The following is a 22,314-nucleotide window of genomic DNA, read 5'->3' on the forward strand; positions in this document are numbered from 1 at the left end:
CCGCGTAACCATGTCAACCGAAATCGTAATTGTAATTCTAGCAGTATTATTCCCAATTCAATGGTTCCGCGTCGAAAGTGGCAGGTTTTCCGTCATTATCTACTTTTCAATTTTCTGACTTTCTTTTTATAAATTGACGGAGACAGGGTGACCAAACTGACCACTGAGAAACCCCAAAACATTTATAGGAACATAAGAAATTCAACAGTCGATTTATGGGAAAATATAGGAGTATTATCTTTGATAATATAGGTACATATAGGGAAATTTGCATAAATCAAATTTAAATTTGTTTAAATATAGTGAAGTCAGATCATTAAGCAGACGACGATTTTTTTAATTCAGTTCAGTGCAGTTCTTTGGAAAAGCAGTTTACATTTTATCAAAGGGATTTAGTACACTGAGCGCCATCTGTATTATAAAAAGCGAACTGGGTACGCGGGAAATTCGAAAAAAAAAACCGCGCGAAATACAAAATAATATCTAATTATAGGAAACTATAGGAAAAATGGTTAAATTATAGGAAAATATAGGAAAAATGGTTAAATTATAGGAAAATATAGGAAAAATGGTTAAATTATAGGAAAATATAGGAAAAATGGTTAAATTATAGGAAAATAAAGGAAACCACGTAATTCAATATTCAGTTGCTTACGATGTGCCCTCAAAAAATGGTTCGATTGATAAATGAAACGATGAGATATTGTTTTTAAAGAACTATTTTCGTCGCCAAATGCTATTTTTTACTTAAGAAATGAGACGCCATTTAAAGTATAGACGATACGTCGCTATAATACGCAATTAAAATTTAATCGCAACCACTTAAATTTCCCATAACGTTTAGGATTTTAATGATACACTACTACCGTAATAGACCCGAAATACTTGTTCCCTTAAAGCAAATTACCGGATGGTAATTAAGATTATATAGTTAATGGTCGCTTCCTTTCGATTAAATTGGGCTTCTAAAATCACACCGTAAAGACCCCCCTCCCCGACACTAAAACCAAACTAATTTAGCTAAATTGCGCCGGCTATTCATACAGTGAACTAATGGACATACTTTCAATTTCGGTTATTTAGAGATTTTCTCTTCCATCTAAATTATAAATTATATTAATTTTTTTTTGGAAAAACTCCTCCGCCCCTACGGATTTAGAAGTTGGGCTTCTCACCCGAGCTTCGGTGCGCTACGGTCCGAACACTTCTAAAGGCGTAGCGGGTAAAAATATAGGTCAAAATAGAACAACCAAAATCAAGTGGTTTTATAAATTCCTTAAAGGCAGAATTTTCAGGGTTTTAGGCAAATTTAACGGGTGACGAATTGACGATTACCCAAAAAAAATTGAAGTATATAGAATAACAGGGAATTCGGAAGCTAGCAATAAAAATTATAAAATATTATCTCCTTAAAAAAACGAAGCTATCGGGGCTTATATTTTTTCAACTGTCTCTCAAACATACTGGTGGCGTTTTTCCTAACATGATGGATGATATCGAACGACGGATAAAAAGGACTTTAACAAAAAACCCGTATATTTTTGGGTATGGGCGGTTAGAAAAAAAAAAGAAGATAAAAAAATGAAAAAAATCTAGAGCTCTATTTACTGGCCGAGATACCTTTAAATATTGAGGGAGATGGACCACAGCCTTAGAAAAGCGCCAGAACGTTGAGTGAATAAAAAACAAGAAGACAGATCAATATTTAGGCTAAGCCAGTCCGAGAGGGAGAAAAAAACGGGAGAAAAGGGCTCCCGAAAGGTTTAGAAGCGAAGATAACAAATTATACAAAAGACTAGTCTAACAGGGAAAAAAGAATGGCATAGAAAAGAAAACAGTCGCATTTATTTTTTTTCTATCCGCCTCTCTTTCTAAGGCCCGCAGCAGGATTTGGGAGCCAGCTAAATATAAAGCGCACTTTCTAAAAGGGAGTGTTAAGACCCAAATTGTATATTTCCCTTTTATTTAACCTTAATGGATAATGAAAGGGCCGCTATATTAAAATAGACAGAATTTTTACCGATTAACGTACTGAAATATACGATAAGTTAAGTTAGAAGAAACTACCTATGGCTTTCCGTTGCTATATGCAACGCGTTTTGAAATTTTTAATGTTTAGGCTTAGTTTCTCTTTTCGTTTTGATAGTCGCCAGCCAGATTTCCCGCACGGTACTGACGAGTTCCAAATAGAACGAAACCGGTCTACCGTTGGAATTTCTGGCTATTTTATTTATTTTTAATTTAGTTTATTACTCGAAGATCAATTTGATCCGAGTTTCGCGTTGCTCGAAGACCTATCGGTACGAGTTATTAGTAAGTTTTTAAATTTTTTCAAATTTGTTTAGGATTGAGCTATATTATTCCTTTTAATTATGGACTTATCTCCTTTTTCAACGTACTGCAATGCTGTTTTAAGGTTGGATCGCGTACTTAAAAATTTCGCGAATGTTTATTCAGAAACTGTAAATGAAAAATAAGATTATTTTTCGTTTCTGTATACGTTTAATTTTTTGACACACTTAAAAATGCAAATGTTGTTCGCCATTTTAAATTCTACCGCAGCGCCATCTCAAAATCACAGTTCACACTAGGTAATATTAATAGATAAAAATAACGGCGTCACTACGATGCGGACTTCCTATTGGTTGAGGATGAACGTTGGATACGTTACGACGGATAAATTTAATTTTTTTTAAATATAACTCAATTTATAATAAATTAAAAAATGTTTTTAATAGTTAGGGATACATTAAAAAATAGTTAGGGATAAATTAAAAAAATGTTTTTAATAGTTAGGGATACATTAAAAAATAGTTAGGGATAAATTAAAAAATGTTTTTAATAGTTAGGGATAAATTAAAAAATGTTTTTAATAGTTAGGGATACATTAAAAAATAGTTAGGGATAAATTAAAAAAATGTTTTTAATAGTTAGGGATACATTAAAAAATAGTTAGGGATAAATTAAAAAATGTTTTTAATAGTTAGGGATAAATTAAAAAATGTTTTTAATAGTTAGGGATACATTAAAAAATAGTTAGGGATAAATTAAAAAATGTTTTTAATAGTTAGGGATAAATTAAAAAAATGTTTTTAATAGTTAGGGATACATTAAAAAATAGTTAGGGATAAATTAAAAAATGTTTTTAATAGTTAGGGATACATTAAAAAATAGTTAGGGATAAATTAAAAAATGTTTTTAATAGTTAGGGATAAATTAAAAAAAATGTTTTTAATAGTTAGGGATAAATTAAAAAATGTTTTTAATAGTTAGGGATAAATTAAAAAATGTTTTTAATAGTTAGGGATAAATTAAAAAAATATTTTTAATAGTTAGGGATAAATTAAAAAATGTTTTAAATAGTTAGGGATAAATTAAAAAATGTTTTAAATAGTTAGGGATAAATTTAAAAATGATTTAAATATTTAGGGATAAATGTAAGAATGTTTAAAATATTAAGGGATAAATATAAAAATGATTTAAATATTTAGGGATAAGTTTATTTATGTAACAAAAATTATTTTGATCGTAAACCAAATGAACCAGAAATACAATTTTTGAAACATCATATCACGATCATTTACTCTAGCCGGTTCTATTGATTCTTTTTTGGGTTTTACCATAAGACGGTGATATCATTGGTACGTGGTCTCGTTAAAGCAATATTTTTCTTTCATATACACTTCTAAGTTTTGAGAAGAAAGCCTTGTAATATGGGAGGGAGAACTGGAGGGCCTACGTAGAAACAAAGTCTAATAAATCGCGTTCATAATCTCTCCTATCGGAAAACAATTTCGGAGTAAGGAGAGGGAAAGAGATTTTCTTCCAAGGTCCAATATAATAAGGGAACTCCGCAGGACCCTCCAACGCATTTTCGCCACCGAAAAAGGATCCCCCGTCCCTCTAACCCTTTACCCTCTCACACACGTCCCTTCGATCCCCAGCCAGCCTCTTCCAACTGCATCCTCCTCATCTTCTCTTCGTTCTTCCCTTCTCTCACCATCGACTGGAATTTTAACCGAAGGCTAGCATGCCATTCGTAAAAGGACGCTGGAAAGGTTCTTAAAGCCCGGGGCGAAGTACGAGGTAACGTTTCCGAAGGGAACCCACCCATTCCTAGTTTTTCCTTTTATCTCGCGGAATTTATTTGGTATATCCGTTGCCAAGAAGCCAACCTAGATGGCGTTGGTAGTCCGAAAACGAAAGAGGAGAGAGCTCGACTATGGAAATTTTTATGATTTTTCAGAGGCGGTACGAGGCCAAATTTAAGCAACAAGGCGGCAGCCGCATCCGGGCCTCTTACTGGAAAAGGAGAGCGGGCGGATTTCGGATGCGAAAAAGGCGGGACGCGAAAAACGAACCAACACTAGCGGTGGAAGACGCAATCGCTTTTCAACAACTTATTATTCTCAATATAATGGAAACGCTACGCCGCGGCGCTGGTGTAACGAACTGACGAGAGCACGTACGGCGTATAGTCCGCTGAAGAATTAGTTCCGTTTTCCACCGCGTAACCAGTGGCGTCGCCGCGAAGCGTGAATAAAATATACCAAAATAGCGCGACTAGCAGTCTACATAGTTTACATTCAACCGCTCAAATAAATCCACGTAATTTAGTGGGCCAACGCGGTAAAAGTTGTCGCGGTACGCCATCTATCGCGTAAATAAGGGAACTTTCGACGAAGTTTTCTTCCATTTTGACCGTCACGGTCACTTGGTAATTCGCATTCTAAATCCGTTAAGAGCGGCGTTGACTGGAAAGTCAGTCCAAAAAATGTAGATTTTTAGACGGAGTGAAACCTGACGGGGAGTAAATGTAAATGAACGCTAATTCGCGAAAGGACGCGATTAAGAAAGTTAAGAACACGTCCGGCAAACATTCGGATATTCGCGGGACACAAGACGGAGAAAGATGGAGGTTGTACCGTTACGAAAAGCCACTTTGGGGAATTTGAGGAAATAAATAGAAACATCTTGGACTGCAGCCAAGATGGAATGGCAGCCGAGTCCCGACGGGGAAGATATTGCGACGAATCTAATAGGGAAAACATACTGATACGGCTAGAGATTCCGTTTTGAAATGGCCTTTCTAAGTACTTTATATTTGAATTAGGAATTTTTGAAAGCGATGGGGCTTAATTGGCAATCAATCCAGAAGAAACTCGCGACTTTTAACCGCCTAAATTAACGAATCACTTCGTATCGCTAATGGCTGATACTTTTAATAGGCTTACGGAGTGGTTAGTATTTTCGCCTCGCACCGGGTCTGTGTGTGTCTGTGGGTCTGTCTGTCTGGGCTGAGTTCGCATTTTCGGAATAATCATCGCGTACGCAGTTACTTGGAATTAGGGAAAAGGTTTTGTCCAAAAGAAGCCTCTTTTTGTCATTGGGTGTAGTATAACTTTTTTCAATTTACTTTAGTATCGGTCGGGATTCGAACCCGAACTCTACTACATGCCGAGCGACCGTTCTACCACAGAACCACGGATACATGATACGCTTCACTGAAAATTAGAAAGTGTTCCGAGGAGAGGTATATTTTGGCTTGCTAACTTGTTCAACTTGACGCGGAAAGAGTTCCGAGTTATCTCCCCATGGGTTAAAAGATGTTTTACACCCAGTTTTTCGGTTTCCTTTACTATAATCATTTGGTGAGGTTAACAGTAATAGTGATTGTTGGCCACCTGATTTAAATACGTTAACAGTCGCTAGATGACTTAGGCCGCGGGTGGTATCTTGGGTATTAGCCTAGCTAATTATTATTATTCAGCCTTGCCACAAAATTTTCGGATTACCTTCAAATAGTGTCAAGATAATATTGAATTATCTGACGTTTTACAAATTCCAAAATTATTCTGACTTTTTAGGCCCATTTTTATATTCCCTGACTTTTCCCTGACAAGTGGCAACCCTGTTATTATATCCCCACTGGCTAAAGTGGTTTCCTTTCCATAAAATTTGTAGAGGTTAACGGTAGTATTAAGTGTAGGGAGCTGTTGCTTCGCGTGGCATGAAGGGCTTGCCACCACCATCTTACGCATTGTAACCCGGCCATCTCAATTAAAGGCATCAAAAGTCGCTAAGGTGGTGCCAAGCTGATAATGATTATTACGAATAAGGATGGTTAAATGTAAAAAGGTAGTACTGACTTCCATCGGCGGTGGATGAATTGGAGGTATCGGACCAATTTCCGCAGCCGACTTTGTTGCAAGCTTGTACTTGGAAGGCGTAGCACTTGCCGGGAGTCAGGGTGGTGAACAAGTACATGTGCTTGCTGCGGGTGGACGAGGGCGACTCCATTCGGAAGTTCTCGACGACCACGCCGTCCTTCTTCAGCTGGACCGTGAAATGAGAGATCTGGGCGCCGTTGTCGTTGTCCGGCCGGAGCCAAGCGAAGAGCAACGTCTCGTTAGTGTAGGCCAACACGTGAACCGACGTGACCCGCGGAGGCACTGCCCGCGACAACGAAAACGGACCAAAACGACATTAACACTTCAATCGTTCCGCAATTAATTCTTCGGAGGAGTAAAAGGAACCTTTCTTTAAGTAGGATGGTCATTTCCTTCGCGCTCGGACCAAAATAACCCCTAATATTGAAAAACAAATTTAAAATTTTGTGGTGATACACACTGAGATTGTTTACTAAAATTTCATCGATTATAGAATTTTTACACTCAAGTGCTAGCGTAGGTAACATAATAACACTTAATTCTACCACCACTAATTATGTTATTGATACAGGGTTCGTACATAATTTCCTGAATTAAATTCCCTGACATTTCCAGGTTTTCCCTGACCAAATTGCCAAATTTTCCCTGACCATTTTTGTAGGATAAAAGAATGTTTTGAGGTAAAATCTTGAAAAATATTGATTATATATTTTCGATACCTGATTTTTTTGGGATCATTTTAAAATTCCCTGACTATTTGGAGAATGTTCAAATTCCGTGACTATTCCCTTACTTGTTTGGACCATGTTCAGATTCCCTGACTATTTGGAATCATTTTAAAATTTCCTGACTTTTCCCTGACTATTTGCAATCATTTTCAAATTTCCTGACTTTTCCCTGACTATTTGCAATCATTTACAAATTCCCTGACTTTTTGCAATCATTTTCAAATTCCCTGACTTTTTGCAATCATTTTCAAATTCCCTGACTTTTTGCAATCATTTTCAAATTCCCTGACTTTTTGCAATCATTTTCAAATTCCCTGACTTTTTGCAATCATTTTCAAATTTCCTGACTTTTCCCTGACTATTTGCAATCATTTTCAAATTCCCTGACTATTTGCAATCATTTTCAAATTCCCTGACTATTTGCAATCATTTTCAAATTCCCTGACTATTTGCAATCATTTTCAAATTCCCTGACTATTTGCAATCATTTTCAAATTCCCTGACTATTTGCAATCATTTTCAAATTCCCTGACTATTTGCAATCATTTTCAAATTCCCTGACTATTTGCAATCATTTTCAAATTCCCTGACTATTTGCAATCATTTTCAAATTCCCTGACTATTTGCAATCATTTTCAAATTCCCTGACTATTTGCAATCATTTTCAAATTCCCTGACTATTTGCAATCATTTTCAAATTCCCTGACTATTTGCAATCATTTTCAAATTCCCTGACTATTTGCAATCATTTTCAAATTCCCTGACTTTTCCCTGACTATTTGCAATCATTTTCTAATTCCCTGACTTTTCCCTGACTATTTGGAATCATTTTCAAATTCCCTAACTTTTCCAGGTTTTCCACATCGTGGCTAAGGCCTGTCAACTCCCCGATAATCTTTGGAACTGTCGCCAACCTTTTTTAACGGATGAACCAAGGTTTAGTGAAAATTGAACAATAATGTTTGGTTTCGAAAAATTATGCCTAAAGGTGTTTCCGTTCGTATTGATCGGCCTCAAACTAGCCTGGCACCTAGGAGCCAAAAAAAAAAAAAAAAACTACACACACACACACACACACAAGGAGAACGCAACCCGTCAAAAGTCGTGCATTTTCTTGCGTACATTTTTCATTGGTTAGACGCTTTAGCGCCTGCTGGCGTCGGAAGGGAAGGGAAAATTTCGGAAATTGTCTTCCCCCTTTCCGTAAAGGCTCGTCCAATGAAATTTGTACACAACACTGCGTTAGCGTGTTTAAAGGCTAGCTGCGTTCTCCTTGTGTTTGTTGCTCCTAGCTGGCAAAAATATTGACAACGAACGGAGATGCAAGTAGTGAGTTTCAATGTCATACATATGTGTATTACGTTACTGACGGTGTCAGGTATAGATCATTTTTGTAGGTGATAATATTTTAGTTCAAGACTAAATGAAAACAAGGCCGTATACTGACCATCCGCGGGCATGGTAAGGTTGAGAGTTTCCCATCGTCCCTGACCGGCTTCGCTGATAGCGGCGAGCTGGAAGCTGTAGGTAACGGCCGGGGCCAAGTAGCGGATGGTGTAAGTGGTGACATTCGGAGGGATCTTGTCGTCCACGTCCAGCCAATCAGCTCCCGAACTGAAATTCTTGACTTGCAGGTGAAATCGCTTCAGCGGGAAAGTGCCTTGATGCCGAATTCGCCACTGAAGAAAAGCGGTTCTCGAATCTTGCGCTTCCACCGAATACAAGTTAATTTCGGGGGGTTCTGAAGAATAAAAAACGTAGTTTGATTGATTTTTAGAATTTACGGCATTATTATTAATAATAATAATTATATTGCCAAGATTTTCTTTTCTATTAGCGAACGTTTTCCGTGACCTTTTCCGTGATAATTATATTTGTCCGCTTACAAAACAAGACTTCGACTCATGTAGTTCAGCCCCTAGACATCGACCTTCTACCATCGCCCCTGTGAGCCCGGCTCTTGGTGGGCCCCTAGGCATCGACCTTCTACCATATCCCCTGTGAGCCCAGCTCTTAGTGGGGCCCTAGGCATCGACCTTCTACACTCTCCCTTGTGAGCCCGGCTCTTGGTGGGCCCCTAGGCAAGGACCTTCTACCCTCTCCCTTGTGAGCCCGGCTCTTGGTGGGCCCATAGGCATCGACCTTCTACCCTCTCCCTTGTGAGCCCGGCTCTTGATGGGCCCATAGGCATCGACCTTCTACCCTCTCCCTTGTGAGCCCAGATCTTGGTGGACCACTAGGCTTCAACCTATCTAGCCTTATGGATAGCGCGCCACTGTATTTTAGCGAATGGAATATCAACTTACCTAATACAAGTAGTTCTTGCACGGCATAAGCCATGCTGTAATTGTGAGCGCCGACGCACTTGTAGGTTCCGTTATCGGTTCCCAAGACACCCTCGATAATCAGTGAAGTAACCAAGCTCACATCACTCACTACCGTCGTCAGAATGGTCAAACTATTGACCGGTTGTAGATCTTCCGTCGGCGGGAGGCTGCTGTTGGCGGCTTCGTCCGGGTTGACCGGGGGCTCGTGGCCGCTGGTCAGGGCGGCCGGTGTGCCGATCTCGTCAATGGAAGCCGCTTCCTCCTCCCCCTCCGAGTTGGAAGCAGTGGTCGTCTCGGAAACTAAGTCCGAAGAGTCGGCGAGCGCGGTAGTCGTCGGCGGCGATGTCTGGCTGGTGACCGGAAGCGAAGTGATCGTGATGTCCTCTTCGGTAGCGAGAGGAACGACCGTCGTGATTCCAAACCCGCTGATGTTGAGGAGCGTCGTCGAGTTGACGCTTTGCAGTTGAGCGATGGTGAGGTTGGTGGCTGGCGGCTTGATTTCCTGTCCGTCTTTCTGCCAATGGACGGTTGATATAGGATAAGAGGTGACCAGGCATGTCAAGTTGACCCTCTTCCCAGGATCCACCGTAGTGACGTTCTTCTCACTTTCGACTCGAACCGGAACTGCAATTAAAAAGTAAAGAAAAGATTTAAAACAGTTATCTTGACATTTTTATACCACAAGCGCTCGTTAAATGAATTGTCATTTCGCCAGCAATTACACTTCTGATTTTCCGCGCAAAATTATTTTCATTTTTATGTCTTATTTAATTATTTTTATTTAATTTTATAAATTGTAACGAAAATACGAGTCATATTATAAGGGTTCGTACGAAAATTTCTGATATAAAATCCCTGACTTTTCCAGGTTATCCCTGACCAATTTTTGACAATATCCATGACCTTTTTGGTTATATTTTTGGACATTTTTTAATTATTTTAGGTCAAAAGTTTGGACATTTTTTAATTATTTTAGGTCAAAAGTTCTTTGTTAATGCTGGGTTCGGTTGACTAACTAAAATCCCTGATCTATCCCTGACTTTCTACGAATTTATTTAAATCCCTGACTTATCCCTGACATTATACCTCCGTTTTACAGATCCCTGACTGATCCAGGTTTTCCAGTATATCCAGGTTCTGTACGAAAACCGAATTATACAAATATCCAATTAAATAAAACAAATATACTGTTTTAGGCAGTGACACTGGAGATTTCTGGTTCCCTGTAGTTCGTTTCGCAGGGTTGGGTCCCCCTGGCCAGAGAGAACCATTCCTTAGCGTTTCGCCCGAACAAAATTCGCTCGCTGAACTATTTGTGGATTATAGCGGACTCTTTTATTCATTTTTAAAATTCCACCCCCCCCCTTTGTCTTAAGAAACCTTAACGACGGTTGCCAAGCCTCTTTTTAATATAAATAGATATTGATTAATATTATATCATTTCTTGGCCCTTTTAGATTGTTTACATTAGAATGTGCACAAGCCACCGAGTGTGGTTAAAATTAATTTCCTGTTTAGGTTTAAGTGTAATTTTATGTCGGAATTATTTCTAATTTTATATTCTTATTAAATGTTTAATTTTTTCCATACCTCTAAAATTTCGTTTTCATAATTATTATCTCTTTATTAAAATCCCCTAGACAACTTTTCGCTAACTCCGAAACTTTAAGCGAGTTGGAGATAAAATATCTAACATAAGCTTAGGTACCTCTTTTACGAACAAATTACCATATAGAACACTAAATTTGTGTGCGAGCGAATTTTATTAATGAGATAAATTTTTAAAAGCCGCCACCTATTAGATGTCGCCACTAATTACTAGGGGGTTTAAGCTATTTCAACCAATGGAAAAGCGTTTTCATTGCTCAATAGGAAATAAGGCAAAGTGAAATAACTTTTCACCCGTCCAAAATATCAACTTTGATCCGTACATTTCTTAAACCTGGCGAAAATGTCGCTCTTGATTCTTTAGAAATAACTTTCTTAATCCACGATAAAAGAACCAATTAAAGAAGATAATTATTTCCCACAACGGTACCATTTATGGCTAAGAAATATAAGAATTATACCCAATTTTATCCTTTACTTCGCTTTTAAACGCAAATGAAATATGTATTTGGGCTTCTTTTACAGATTAGGCGTTCCTCTATAGAGACTGCGCATACATTCTCCGTAACTAATTTAAACGACTGATCAACAAAAAAACCTCTTACATTTAACTCATCCCAGAATTTTCCGCCAAACGCTCCGCTTAATTAGAAACTTCAATCGCTTAATTAATCGAGAAAGGTGGCGTCTTCGTGAAACCTTTTGAAGAGTTCAAAACAGTCTCATTCTTAGACAGTCAAGGAGGAAACGTTGATTAAAACGCAGTCTCGTTGTTTTGAAAATTCAATGTTATAAATTGCTTCGCCGGTTTGTTCTTAAGCGTGTACGCCGCGTTCGCCTTAGCTAAAATGGAAAGGTTAAGCTACCCTTCGAAAACGTGTAAGGATAACTTGTACGAGTGAATATGGTACGCACTAAAGCCGCGACTATACGCGTCTACACGTTTTGAAGGGGTGACTTAACCCGTCAAATAATTACAATATACGGGCCCTTTACCGAGTTTCGCGAGTTAACAACGCAATGTCGTCCAAGGCGCGTCGCTGACAGCTCACTTAAAGGTTCGCTAAGGGGTAAAGTTGGCGTCTCGGAATACGACAACCGCGCGAGACATTTGGCCCCTCCCCCAGTTTAGAGTTCGGAAAGCGGGCGCTCCACTTTTCGAGCGTAAATAAACTCTTTAAAATTTTAATACGAAATACGGAGTATGGTAGCGGCCATAATTTATAAATAGCTTGTTTACGTTAGACCGCTCTCGGATTTCTCCTTCTTATACACCCTTCTCTCCATTAAATCAATTTAAGACGCGCTTAAATATGGGGAATTGCATTGGCAAACTTTTATGAATTAATGAACGCGAATAGGGGGTTCTAACGACGGGTAAAATTGATTTAACTAACAAGGAGACTGACTACCCGAGGTGGTTATCACCGATTTTGTTAGAACTCGGGGGTTAGGAAGACATTATGGTAGTATGAAAATTGCCAAATAGAAAAGTTGCAATGGGCTTTAGTTTTCATATGGCAACCGAAAATGTTTTTGACCTCTCCATTTAAAAAAGCATGGGATATTCTTGGTTAACCAAATTTTGTAAAACTTTTACCATAATTGATTAATTTTACCCAAAATCCTTGACCAATTTTACCCAAAATAGGTCAAATTCATCTTTTTGGGTAAGTTTTGAAAATTTAATTTTTTCAAATTTTTTAAGTAATAAAGTACCCTGTGAAACCGAGAAAATCCCATGCTTTTTTAAATGGAGATTTTTGGGTTTTGAGAGATCAAAAACATTTTCGGTTGCCATGGGAAAACAAAAGCCCATTGCAACTTTTCCCTTTGACAATTTTCATACTACCATAAGGTCTTCCTAACCCCTGAATTTCAACCAAATCGGTGATAACCACCTCGGGTAGTCTCATTGTAAGTGTTAAAGGTCATGATGGGTAATAAGAAAAATCTGCAAAATTGCAGACGAAAAATAGCCAGATAAAATGAGCACAGACTAAAGGCCAATATTAGTCTAAATTGGACACAATTTAGCCAAATTTAGTAAGCCGGCATATTCTTCGAACCAGGCCCGGGCAGCGTCCGTTAGAAATATATTTATCCCATATAAACTGCCCATAGTTAAACCTCTTCAAAATAAACTTTGTCTTTTAATCTGTTTTTGTTCGTCCATATTTTCATTATTATTATTATTATTATTGTTAACATGTTTTTATTAGCCAAAAATTAGGTTGATATTCGAGCTATTTCTTCAACTTTCAAAGCAAATGGGGTTTGAGGTAGATTTTGTCTCGAAATTAGATCATTTTTGACTCACTTATTTCTAGTCGCAGTTTTTAAATATTTACGCAATTAAATATATGAAAAAATAATGCTCGGATAAAACCCTTTAATTATAGAGATTCTCAAAGAAAAACGATAATAAGGATAGATATACTGGTAGTAATTAGTTTGCAATGAGAGAAAATAATTACACTTAATTCGAGACTTGAATTCTAGCTTTTTTCGCCGACGAGAACAAATTCCTAGCTCGACTTTTCTATTTATAAAAGAGGCGCGTATCGAATTACACGATTTCTCTTCTCGCTCGTCTAGTAGGCTATCTATTTCCGGAGCAAAGGGCAAGGCGCCGGACAAAGAATGAAAGATATCAGCACCCCTCCCTCCCTCCGAAGCGAGCAGATTCTCTTAATTACTAGAAAGGAAATTTTTGGTGACAGAGAAGAGGAGACTACGACTTCGGTCAAAGAAAAGGAAAGATAAAGAAAATAGCGGCCGCCACTACCGCGAGAGGGAGCTGCAAACGCACAAGAGAAAAGAGATAGCGACGAAACCGAGCTGAAAGAGCCGAGTTTTTGATTCATTTCTCGGATAAAAAGAAACAATGATTAAAGTAACGGTACAACCCCCCCCCCGGCATATTGCGGTAGAAAGCGTTGGATTCTCTGGTTTCGGGGGGGGGGGGGGGGCAGTAATACACTCGTTAGTAAAACCACAGCGCCAAAGGGTTTGGGTTCACACTGCTCGAACCAATGTAAACGTCAATTTAACGTAATGGCCGAAATCCTATCCTCCTAAGGACCTTTAGCGACTTTTGTTTTGATCCATTTCCTTCGATGGTGGATTCACATTACGTAGTTTAATACCATCCAATTGATTATTAAGTGTACGTAAAAACTCGATTTAACCCAAATAGCCCATTTATAGTTGTTTTGAACAGTTTTGACCACGTTTCTGTTTACCAAAATACATCATCTGATATTTACCCAAAAGTATCATCGGATAATGAACAAATACGATGTTCTTTTTAAAATTGACCCTTTTGACCCTTACCAAAAATGGGAGTCTTACTTTAGTCGCCAATTAGTCTCAATGTACGATCAAGGATTACGTTAGCGTAAAAAACTGAGACCAGTATTGTGGCTCCTAAATAAAATCTACTTAAGTAGCACTTTCGCCTCGCAGCAAGAGGAGCCGGGTTCGATCCCAGCTTGTGGCACTGGGTGAAAACTCGGAACAACTCCTTCCGCGTTGAGTTTGCAAGTTCTCTCCCCACTGGTTTAAGGGGTTTTCCCCCGAGTTCTTCGGTTTCCCCTTCCATAAAAACTTGTATAGGTTAACGGTAATAGTTAGTGTAGGGAGCTGTTGGCTCGATCTCGTGGCATGCGGGACTTGCCACCACCCTCCTACGCATTGTAACCCGGCCACCTGAATTAAGGGCTTCAAAAGTCGCATGATGACTTAGGCCTAAGGTGGTGCCTTGGGTATTAGCCTAGCTGATTATTATTATTATTATTATTATTAAAAGAGTTTTATTATTATATATTTAAATTAAACTCATTTTAGTCTCCTTTGGGAAGACTGGATACTTGAAAGAGGTTTTATTGAGAGTTGAAATGAGTTAAAATATTAGATTAAAATAAAAGAAAGACCACTTTAATCTCATATTTGAAGACTCATTTTTTGGGATTTGAAAGAGACTTAATTGAGTTAATTATGGATTACAATTTTAGATTAAAATAAGAGTCATTTAAGACTTCACTTTAGTCTCATATGGGGAGATTCATTTCAGGGGACTTGAAAGATACATAATTGAGAGTTGCTTTTGAAGTTAAAATAAAACTAATCGTAAATTTAATGTTAAACTTTTGACTGGATCCTCTTATCTAGCTATTTTGGTAGTGTTATTTAAAATGAGTTTCGCTCACGTGCCGCGCAAATTATATAAATATATGTAGTTTTGTCCAAACAATACACCAAATATTTCATATGTTCTACTGTACTATACTTTTATAATTATATTGTAGTAAAGTTCAAACAACTGACCTCAACTTCGTGGGTTCTACTATTTATTTATTTTATTTATTTATTTGCAATAAAAAAACTACGAAGCTAGGATAGCTTATATGTAGCGGTAAGTACATTTATACAATACAGTAGGTATAGACTAAATAGTATTAATAAAAAGGGAGAAAAGGAAAGAATAAATATTAAACAAAAAACAAAAAAATACCAATAGGTATATTACAGGGAACTATGTTCGTATGTTAAAAGATGTTCACGCAAAAAAAATTGAAACTATAATAGCCCCCCTTAAGATTAATATTTAACAGGTAATGTATTGAATCTTGAAACTTGGTTACCAAATGGTCAAACGGGATTGGCTGGCTAATTTTGGTTAAGCTAAACTGACTTGAAACCCTCTCATGCTTAGAATTAAAAAGTTTGTAATAAAATAACAGTTTAAGAATTTTAAGTCAATTTACTAAATAATATACTTGATTATTTTAAACTAGGATATTTCATTTCAAGTAAAATTAATTCTAAGTACGAGTGTGTAAAAAAACTGAACTGGGTCAAAAATAGCCAAGCATCTAGCGACATCCGTGAAGTCTGGAGATTTTAAAACTTGCAATCCAACATGGCAGCTGAACAAAGTAGTCATTTTTGATTCAATATTCGAGTAGCCAGCTAGAGGGTCATTATAAAATTAGATATTTAGAATATTAATTTATTTTCTTTTTCAACAGAGCACTCTAGGTCGCTCTGATCAACATTTTACGTACCATTTGCGTGCTCCGATCTGCTCCGATCAAGTTTTGAGTGTTCCATTTCCCGCTCTCGGGTGCTCCGAGATCACCCAAAATCGATCTGCCGATTTCAACAGATGAACAGATCGAGATCGAGATCGAAGCAAATTTTTGCGTGTTCCTTTTAAATTTTTTTTTGGCAAAATTGCAGGCCAAGACGCAAAAATTCGAATTACTAGCAGACGAAAAACAACAATGGAATGTTCAATATGACGTCAGCTAATCTCGAGCAATCAAATGGAAAAGGCTATTAAATACTCCTATCTTACTTATAATAAACCCCAGGAATCCATACCTCTACTTGGAATGCTTATCCTGCCGTATCGCGTATGGCAAGATCACTCTGACGGCTTTGGCCCCGCCTACGAGTAAAAATTCCCTTTGCGCGCTTCCCCCTCACGTTGTTATTTGTTAAGTTAACATAGTGACGTCAAAAAAACCGTCAGCCACATCGAGACGAAAATCTGCCGCGATAAACATTCCAAGTAGAGGTATGGATTCTTGTAAACCCTTAATATGAGGAAGAACACGTTGACATTAAAATTACATCTGCTTATATACTTATTTTACTAGACAGTTGAAAGAGAAAGGAGGTTAAGTTAAAAGTTCCAGAATTAAATGCGAAAATCATTAAAACTGAAAAGTAAACTAAACTTTGGGAATACAGGCTACTTCTCGCCAGAATAATTACGGCCATCTTAACTGGCGAAGAGAATAGCGTGTACAATCAAAAGAGAGTTGGCCGAAAAGGGCTATTAGGAGGGAAAAATACGTTTTTCACGTTAATGGAAGTCCAACGGGAAAGTCGATTTCACAGTCAAGCCGACAAATCATTTATTTATCCAACACCAAATGATAATTACTCGGAAAACCGCGACCTCTCTAAATTATACTCTACTTTCGGTCCTATTTTCATTCACTTAGTAAACGTTTCCCATTTAACGGTCGTTTTGGCACCACGCGTGGCCGTCATTTCGTATCCTCAAAAGAAGAGCGGCAAACAGACCTTCCCAAAACCGCGATTTAATCTCGAAATAGGGGTGTCCGTAATTCTACGTTTTACCTAAAGGATAGCCGAGATCGATCGAGAGCCGTAGAAAGCTAGAATGGAAGGGTCTTTAAAGAAGTGTTCAGTCCAGGCTTAAAACGCTACCGTCTAACGCCAAGAATTTGTAGAAAAAAACGACAGGCAAAGGTCCCACTTAAACAATTACTCACCGCGCTCGGAAAATAGGTTAGCTATACTATCTTCTTAGCCAGTCATCGCCCCTAAGGTTTAAACTCGGGCTTTCTCTCGTTTCGCTTTCGCTTTAAACATTTGGGAGAGACCCGGCCATTAATCCAAGAAGTCTTCGGTTATCAGTCTAAAGTTCAGTCGAGAGGTTATCCGATATTTCAGCCAAAGGCAGTCAGATCGAACGATAGTTTGGACTTAAATATAAGGTGAGAAGAATGTTAGTGTAGTTTAAGAAAAAACGTGCGGAAAAAATACGGATTTTTTTTCCCGAGGTAGGCGGTCTTTCCCGCGGAGTACCTACTGGAACTTGAAATATATCGTGTTAAAGTTGGACAGCGGCTAAATCTCAACGGTCACTGGCGAAATAAATCACAGTGTCTCCACTTCGAGTTAAGTACCATCAAGGACGCGGTACCGGCGCTCGGTGTCTTTTGGTATTTGAAGTAGAGGTAATATCTATCTCGCTTAATATATATTTCAGATATACAAATATTTAAATAGACAATCCCGCTATGAAATTTAAGCGGCGGACGTTGAGAGTAAATTAGTTTCGCTCGAGATGTCTTGTCCGTAAAATGATAACCACCGTGACGAAAACTATAGCCATTAGAAAGAGATTTAGTATACCATGCTCGAGAAATTGATATAATTAAGATGACAATTTATGGATTGTATAAGACTTAATATATATAATAAGCGGACAAAATATACAGGCTATCATTAGTCAAGTAGTTCGTGGTAGGCAATGCCGATGATACTCTAAGCGCGTCGATGGTTTATGACGGTTTGGAAGGGTTTTATGAAGCGTCAAAGTAGTTTGTAAGCTAAATTGTAGCCTACCACGAGACGAGATGATTTTGGAAATGAAATTATACGATACTTTAAACAAAACAAGTTCGTCAAGTCGTGAAGATAATAGTTTCACATCGAAGGAAAATATTTAAAATAGCTCGAATTATACGAGTAGTTTTATACGTGTACGAGTCAAATTTCGGGGATACGTTTATGCGAAGAAGATATAACCGCGTTCTAACACTTTCGGGCCAGCACTTTGCCTAACTGCTCGAAGGAAATACGCTAGAAGCGGTTTATTTCGCAGCGGCGCGGGAGGGAAATGGTTCAAAACCACGATAAAAACTACTTAGCCTTTACTACGGAGTCAATAAAATTTTTACATAATAACCTTATCGAATAAAAACGCGAACTTCTTTTCCCTCCCGTTAGGTGGCGCAACCGAAGTTCGAGAAGAGAGGGGCGGCGCTATATACGTAAGTAAAAAAAATAGTACGAAAAGGAAAAGCAATAACTGACTGACTGAGCAACGACGTTGGAGCTCGCTTTAACGATAATCGGAAGAACGGTAAATAGAAAAGCACCGAGCTAATATCGATATAATATACCGCGTATGTAAAAAGTCCTTATATACAACTCCGCTTCTTTGGGATATTACTTTTATACAAAGAAGAAATGGCCAAGTACAATGTCCCAATCTGATAAAAGGAAGTCAACGCTCGATCTAGATTTTATTTATTTTTTCTTCTTATAATTCAGTTTGAGAATACAAGTTTCGATGAACGGTAAAATTCTAAGATCACCACGAGCCGCGGAATCAGTGTTCGCGCGAGAAAAACGGCCGATACGAAACTATAACTTTTATCTTTCATCCACGAGTTCCAAAATGGTATTTCGCTTCTGACGTGGCCGCGCCATAAAAAAAGAAAACCTAATCCATCAGTCACGAAGAAACAAAAGAGTTTTGTTTTAGACCATCCCACCGAAAGAATATCAACCAAAATAAGCCCTCAAAACCCAAACTCCGTAGAAAGGTCGAGAAACTATTTCGCTCCGATGGCAGTCACTCGTATAAGTCCATCTTCAAATTCGTTTCTTGACGACGTCGACGGACGGTTCGGTCGAAGTAGAACATGGAGGTAAAGTTATCGACGCAATGTTTAGAAGACCCGTTATAGGTTAAAGGAGTCGAGAGTTCAACCGAAATACAAAATTCCGATTTAAAGATTTTCCCCCTCCAGAAAAAGACATTATCGGTAGTATATAAAGAAAAATGAGGAGAAAAAAAACGATTTTCATTTTCAGCAAAAGACGGTAGCCGAGGCTTAAAAAGAATGAACTCTCCCGTATAAAACAGTGGCCGAGAAATAGCTTCGAAAGAAAAGAACGCCTAGAAGAGACACTCTCCGCAAATACGCGGCGGAGGAGTAAAAATAGCCTCTTATGAGACATCGAACATCTGGAGGAAATAGCTTCGAAATGGCGCGAAAAAATGTTGCCTTCCGTCGATGGGAAAGAAGAATCCGCGGCAGATGTTGGCAATCGCACGCGAGAACTGCCGTTCTCAGCCCAACGCCGAAACAAAAACGGATACGGACGAGATAGGTTGAAGTTCCGAAGCTTACGATTTCCCAAAAACCTCCGTTCGCTACTTAGCGGTTTACCCAACTTTTCGCGGGTCAACAATTTCCAACGCTATTTCGACAACACGCAAAAGTTGCGCGCGTAGATGGAGAAGAAATTTCATTTTCCACAAAAACGCGCTTACAAAATAATACGATCGGTAGGGAACTCGCGGAGGAACTTTTTTTAAAAATAGCGAAAACTTACGAAGCGCTTAAAAAATCCTTATAACAACGATAGAAAATATTTCACTATAAGCTTCGGTTCAATTTCGATTTAAACAGTATACCCCCCAAAAAAACCCGTTATTTTCGTGACGAAAAGAATGTATTATTCAGGTTCTCAAAAATCCGAAAAATAAAGTCTTTCGAAAAGTTGGTATTTTATTTTTGGATAGATGGGGGTTCGAAAGAACGTTATTTCTTATCGAGTCGAATGAACCGAGGGCTAATACGAAGATGGTAAGATGGCCCTTTTTCTCCGCGGGAGAAAAACTACTTCGACCCTGTTTCATCAAGTTTATAGTCGGGTACATTCCCCAGAGGATCTGATAACAGCGATATCCTCCTCCTCCTCATCCGCCCATAGAAAGAAATCTATTCTTCTGGGTTTCTCTAAAAGCGACCTCGAGTGTGTGAAGACACGTCGAGGAACCGAAGAGATTAAACAGTTCGGGCCAAGCTGCCGCTTTAATTTCCTCTCAAGCGTCATTTAAAAGGCTTCTCCGGAACACGGAAGGTACAGCCTGAGAGTTCAATCCGCCCCTAATAAGAAGCTCCGATCATCTGGGCACGTACCGACGCTAAAACTCTATAAAATAAGTCCTTCGAAAAAAGGTCAAAAACGGATTAGCGACGATATTTCGTCGCCGTTAAAACAAAACCACGTAACTTGAGATACGTGGTTTTGTCAAAATTGACATATTTAGATTCTACACCCCAATTTACGCATATAACATTAATAGGTTGCAACAAGAATGTATTTATTTATACCTAGGGAGAATGTCCATGTCGAGACGGTTTTTAGCCTTTCTCTCAATCCACCCGTTGGTCCCCCCAGTACGCTCCTCCGCTTAAAATAAAACGAATAGTCCCGGTATTTCATTAGCTGCTTAAAATTTACGTCACCTAACGCGATGGTAATCAAACGCCGGTGACGTTTTGTCTTTCCCCCCGCGCGAGACGGGGGAAAGGCGTTCAACGTGCCCGGCGATTGTCGCAACATAATCATTCTTCCTAAATATAAATAAATACATTCTTGGTTGCAATTGAATTTCTTTTTTTAAATCGAGAAAACATTTAAACGTATCTTTGATATTCACAACGCATTTCGCGAAAAGCACGTATCTCGCTTATTTTCCGCTCCTATTTAACTTCATGACGCAAAACCACGTATCTCTAAAAATTCCCCTTTAGCAAAATATTTTTAAATTAAAATCCTCATAAATTCAATATTGAAACGAAATTATTTAACTATAAAATTAACTCGCGTGTAAAAACCTAACATCCATTTTTCTCAAAAAGGCCACCGAAAAGATACGTGGTTTTGTTTCAACGGCGACGATTTATTAGAACTAAAGAAATATCTCCAATTCGGAACAATTGCCTAAGCTGTCGCGTAAAGTTATTCAATAAACATATTGCGTATTTTATTATTTCTATCCCTAAGTTCTTTGAAAAGAGACTACAAAAGAGACGGCAGGGAAAAAAGAGAACCAGGAAATAGAGATAATTTAGCGCCGCTCGCCAAAACAATATATCGGAGTTTTCATTTGAGCATTTGGGCGAAAGGCTTATCATCAAACGCGAGAGAACGGGGAAGGGGCGAAACGAGGGTCGAAGGGGCCGCTGCTGCCGAAATTCATAAAAGAGTGAGATTAAAACTAGAGGCAAGCTGCAGACGCGAGAAAAGAGGGAGAGGGCCGCGATGACTTCATTATTCGGACGACGAAAATGACCATTAAGATAATTTACGACGCCAAAAAATAACAAAAAAAGGTACTAGTGCGAAAATTTATTAAGGGCCGAAAACAACAGCGGACGGTGTTAGTCCGCAGTTTAATTAAAGGAGGCTAGAAGGTAGTAGTCTACATGGTTCCGAACTTGGATAAATTTCGATTAAATGAAACATCACGAGAGTGTTGTCATCGTCGTTAAATTCTTTATGTTTAAGCTAGAATTTAGATTGAATATTAATCATAAAATTTTAGGTTAGGAGTTTTTTTGAGGTCAAACGTATCTAAATATTTCTTACGATTATTCTCGCGAAATAACGTAGGAAGTTAGGTAATACTAATTCAAACGGCGAAACTCATTAGATCGGTGGGTTAGGGTAATTATACGAATATATAGAGATGATAATTTCGCACCTTTTTTCAACATTTGGCAACGTTGTAATAGCGTATATTCCGTAGAGGGAACCCAAAACCGGGGACTAGGGCTAGCTAAGACACGAGTGATACGTATATTAGGCGCGTTTTCTGTCGGCATAAAAGCTATTTTAATTAGTTAGGGGAACGCGTCGTTGTAGCGGCGGAACCGAGAAAATAATATGCAAATCGGGTGCGCGCTTCGGAAAGGCCTTCCAAAAAAGAGGGAAAAACCTTCTCTTCATTACTTCAGGGCCACTAAAACCTTCATCATTTGCCGGCGATTTCCGGAGTAAGCATCTCCAGCTTATACTTATACATTCACCCTGGGATTTCAAAGGAGAGAGGCGCGGTAATTGCGTCAGGGA

At 38.4% G+C, this 22,314-nt stretch overlaps 1 protein-coding gene across 3 annotated transcripts in view; it reads right to left on the minus strand.

The window, feature by feature from the left end:
- LOC149941086 (tyrosine-protein phosphatase 69D-like) overlaps positions 1-22,314 on the minus strand; it is a 440,950-nt gene that overhangs the window by 20,758 nt on the left and 397,878 nt on the right. For all 3 annotated transcript variants that reach the window (XM_090179681.1, XM_090179679.1, XM_090179680.1), the window contains exons 3-5: positions 9,205-9,849; positions 8,346-8,639; positions 6,150-6,452 (exon numbers count right to left, since the gene is read on the minus strand). In XM_090179681.1, the coding sequence (XP_090035807.1) occupies positions 6,150-6,452; positions 8,346-8,639; positions 9,205-9,849 (1,242 nt within the window). The remainder of the gene's footprint in view (positions 1-6,149; positions 6,453-8,345; positions 8,640-9,204; positions 9,850-22,314) is intronic.

This window comes from Leiobunum rupestre, chromosome 6 (genome assembly GCF_980474605.1).
Source record: "Leiobunum rupestre chromosome 6, qqLeiRupe1.1.hap1, whole genome shotgun sequence".
In the NCBI taxonomy this organism is placed as follows: domain Eukaryota; kingdom Metazoa; phylum Arthropoda; class Arachnida; order Opiliones; family Sclerosomatidae; genus Leiobunum; species Leiobunum rupestre.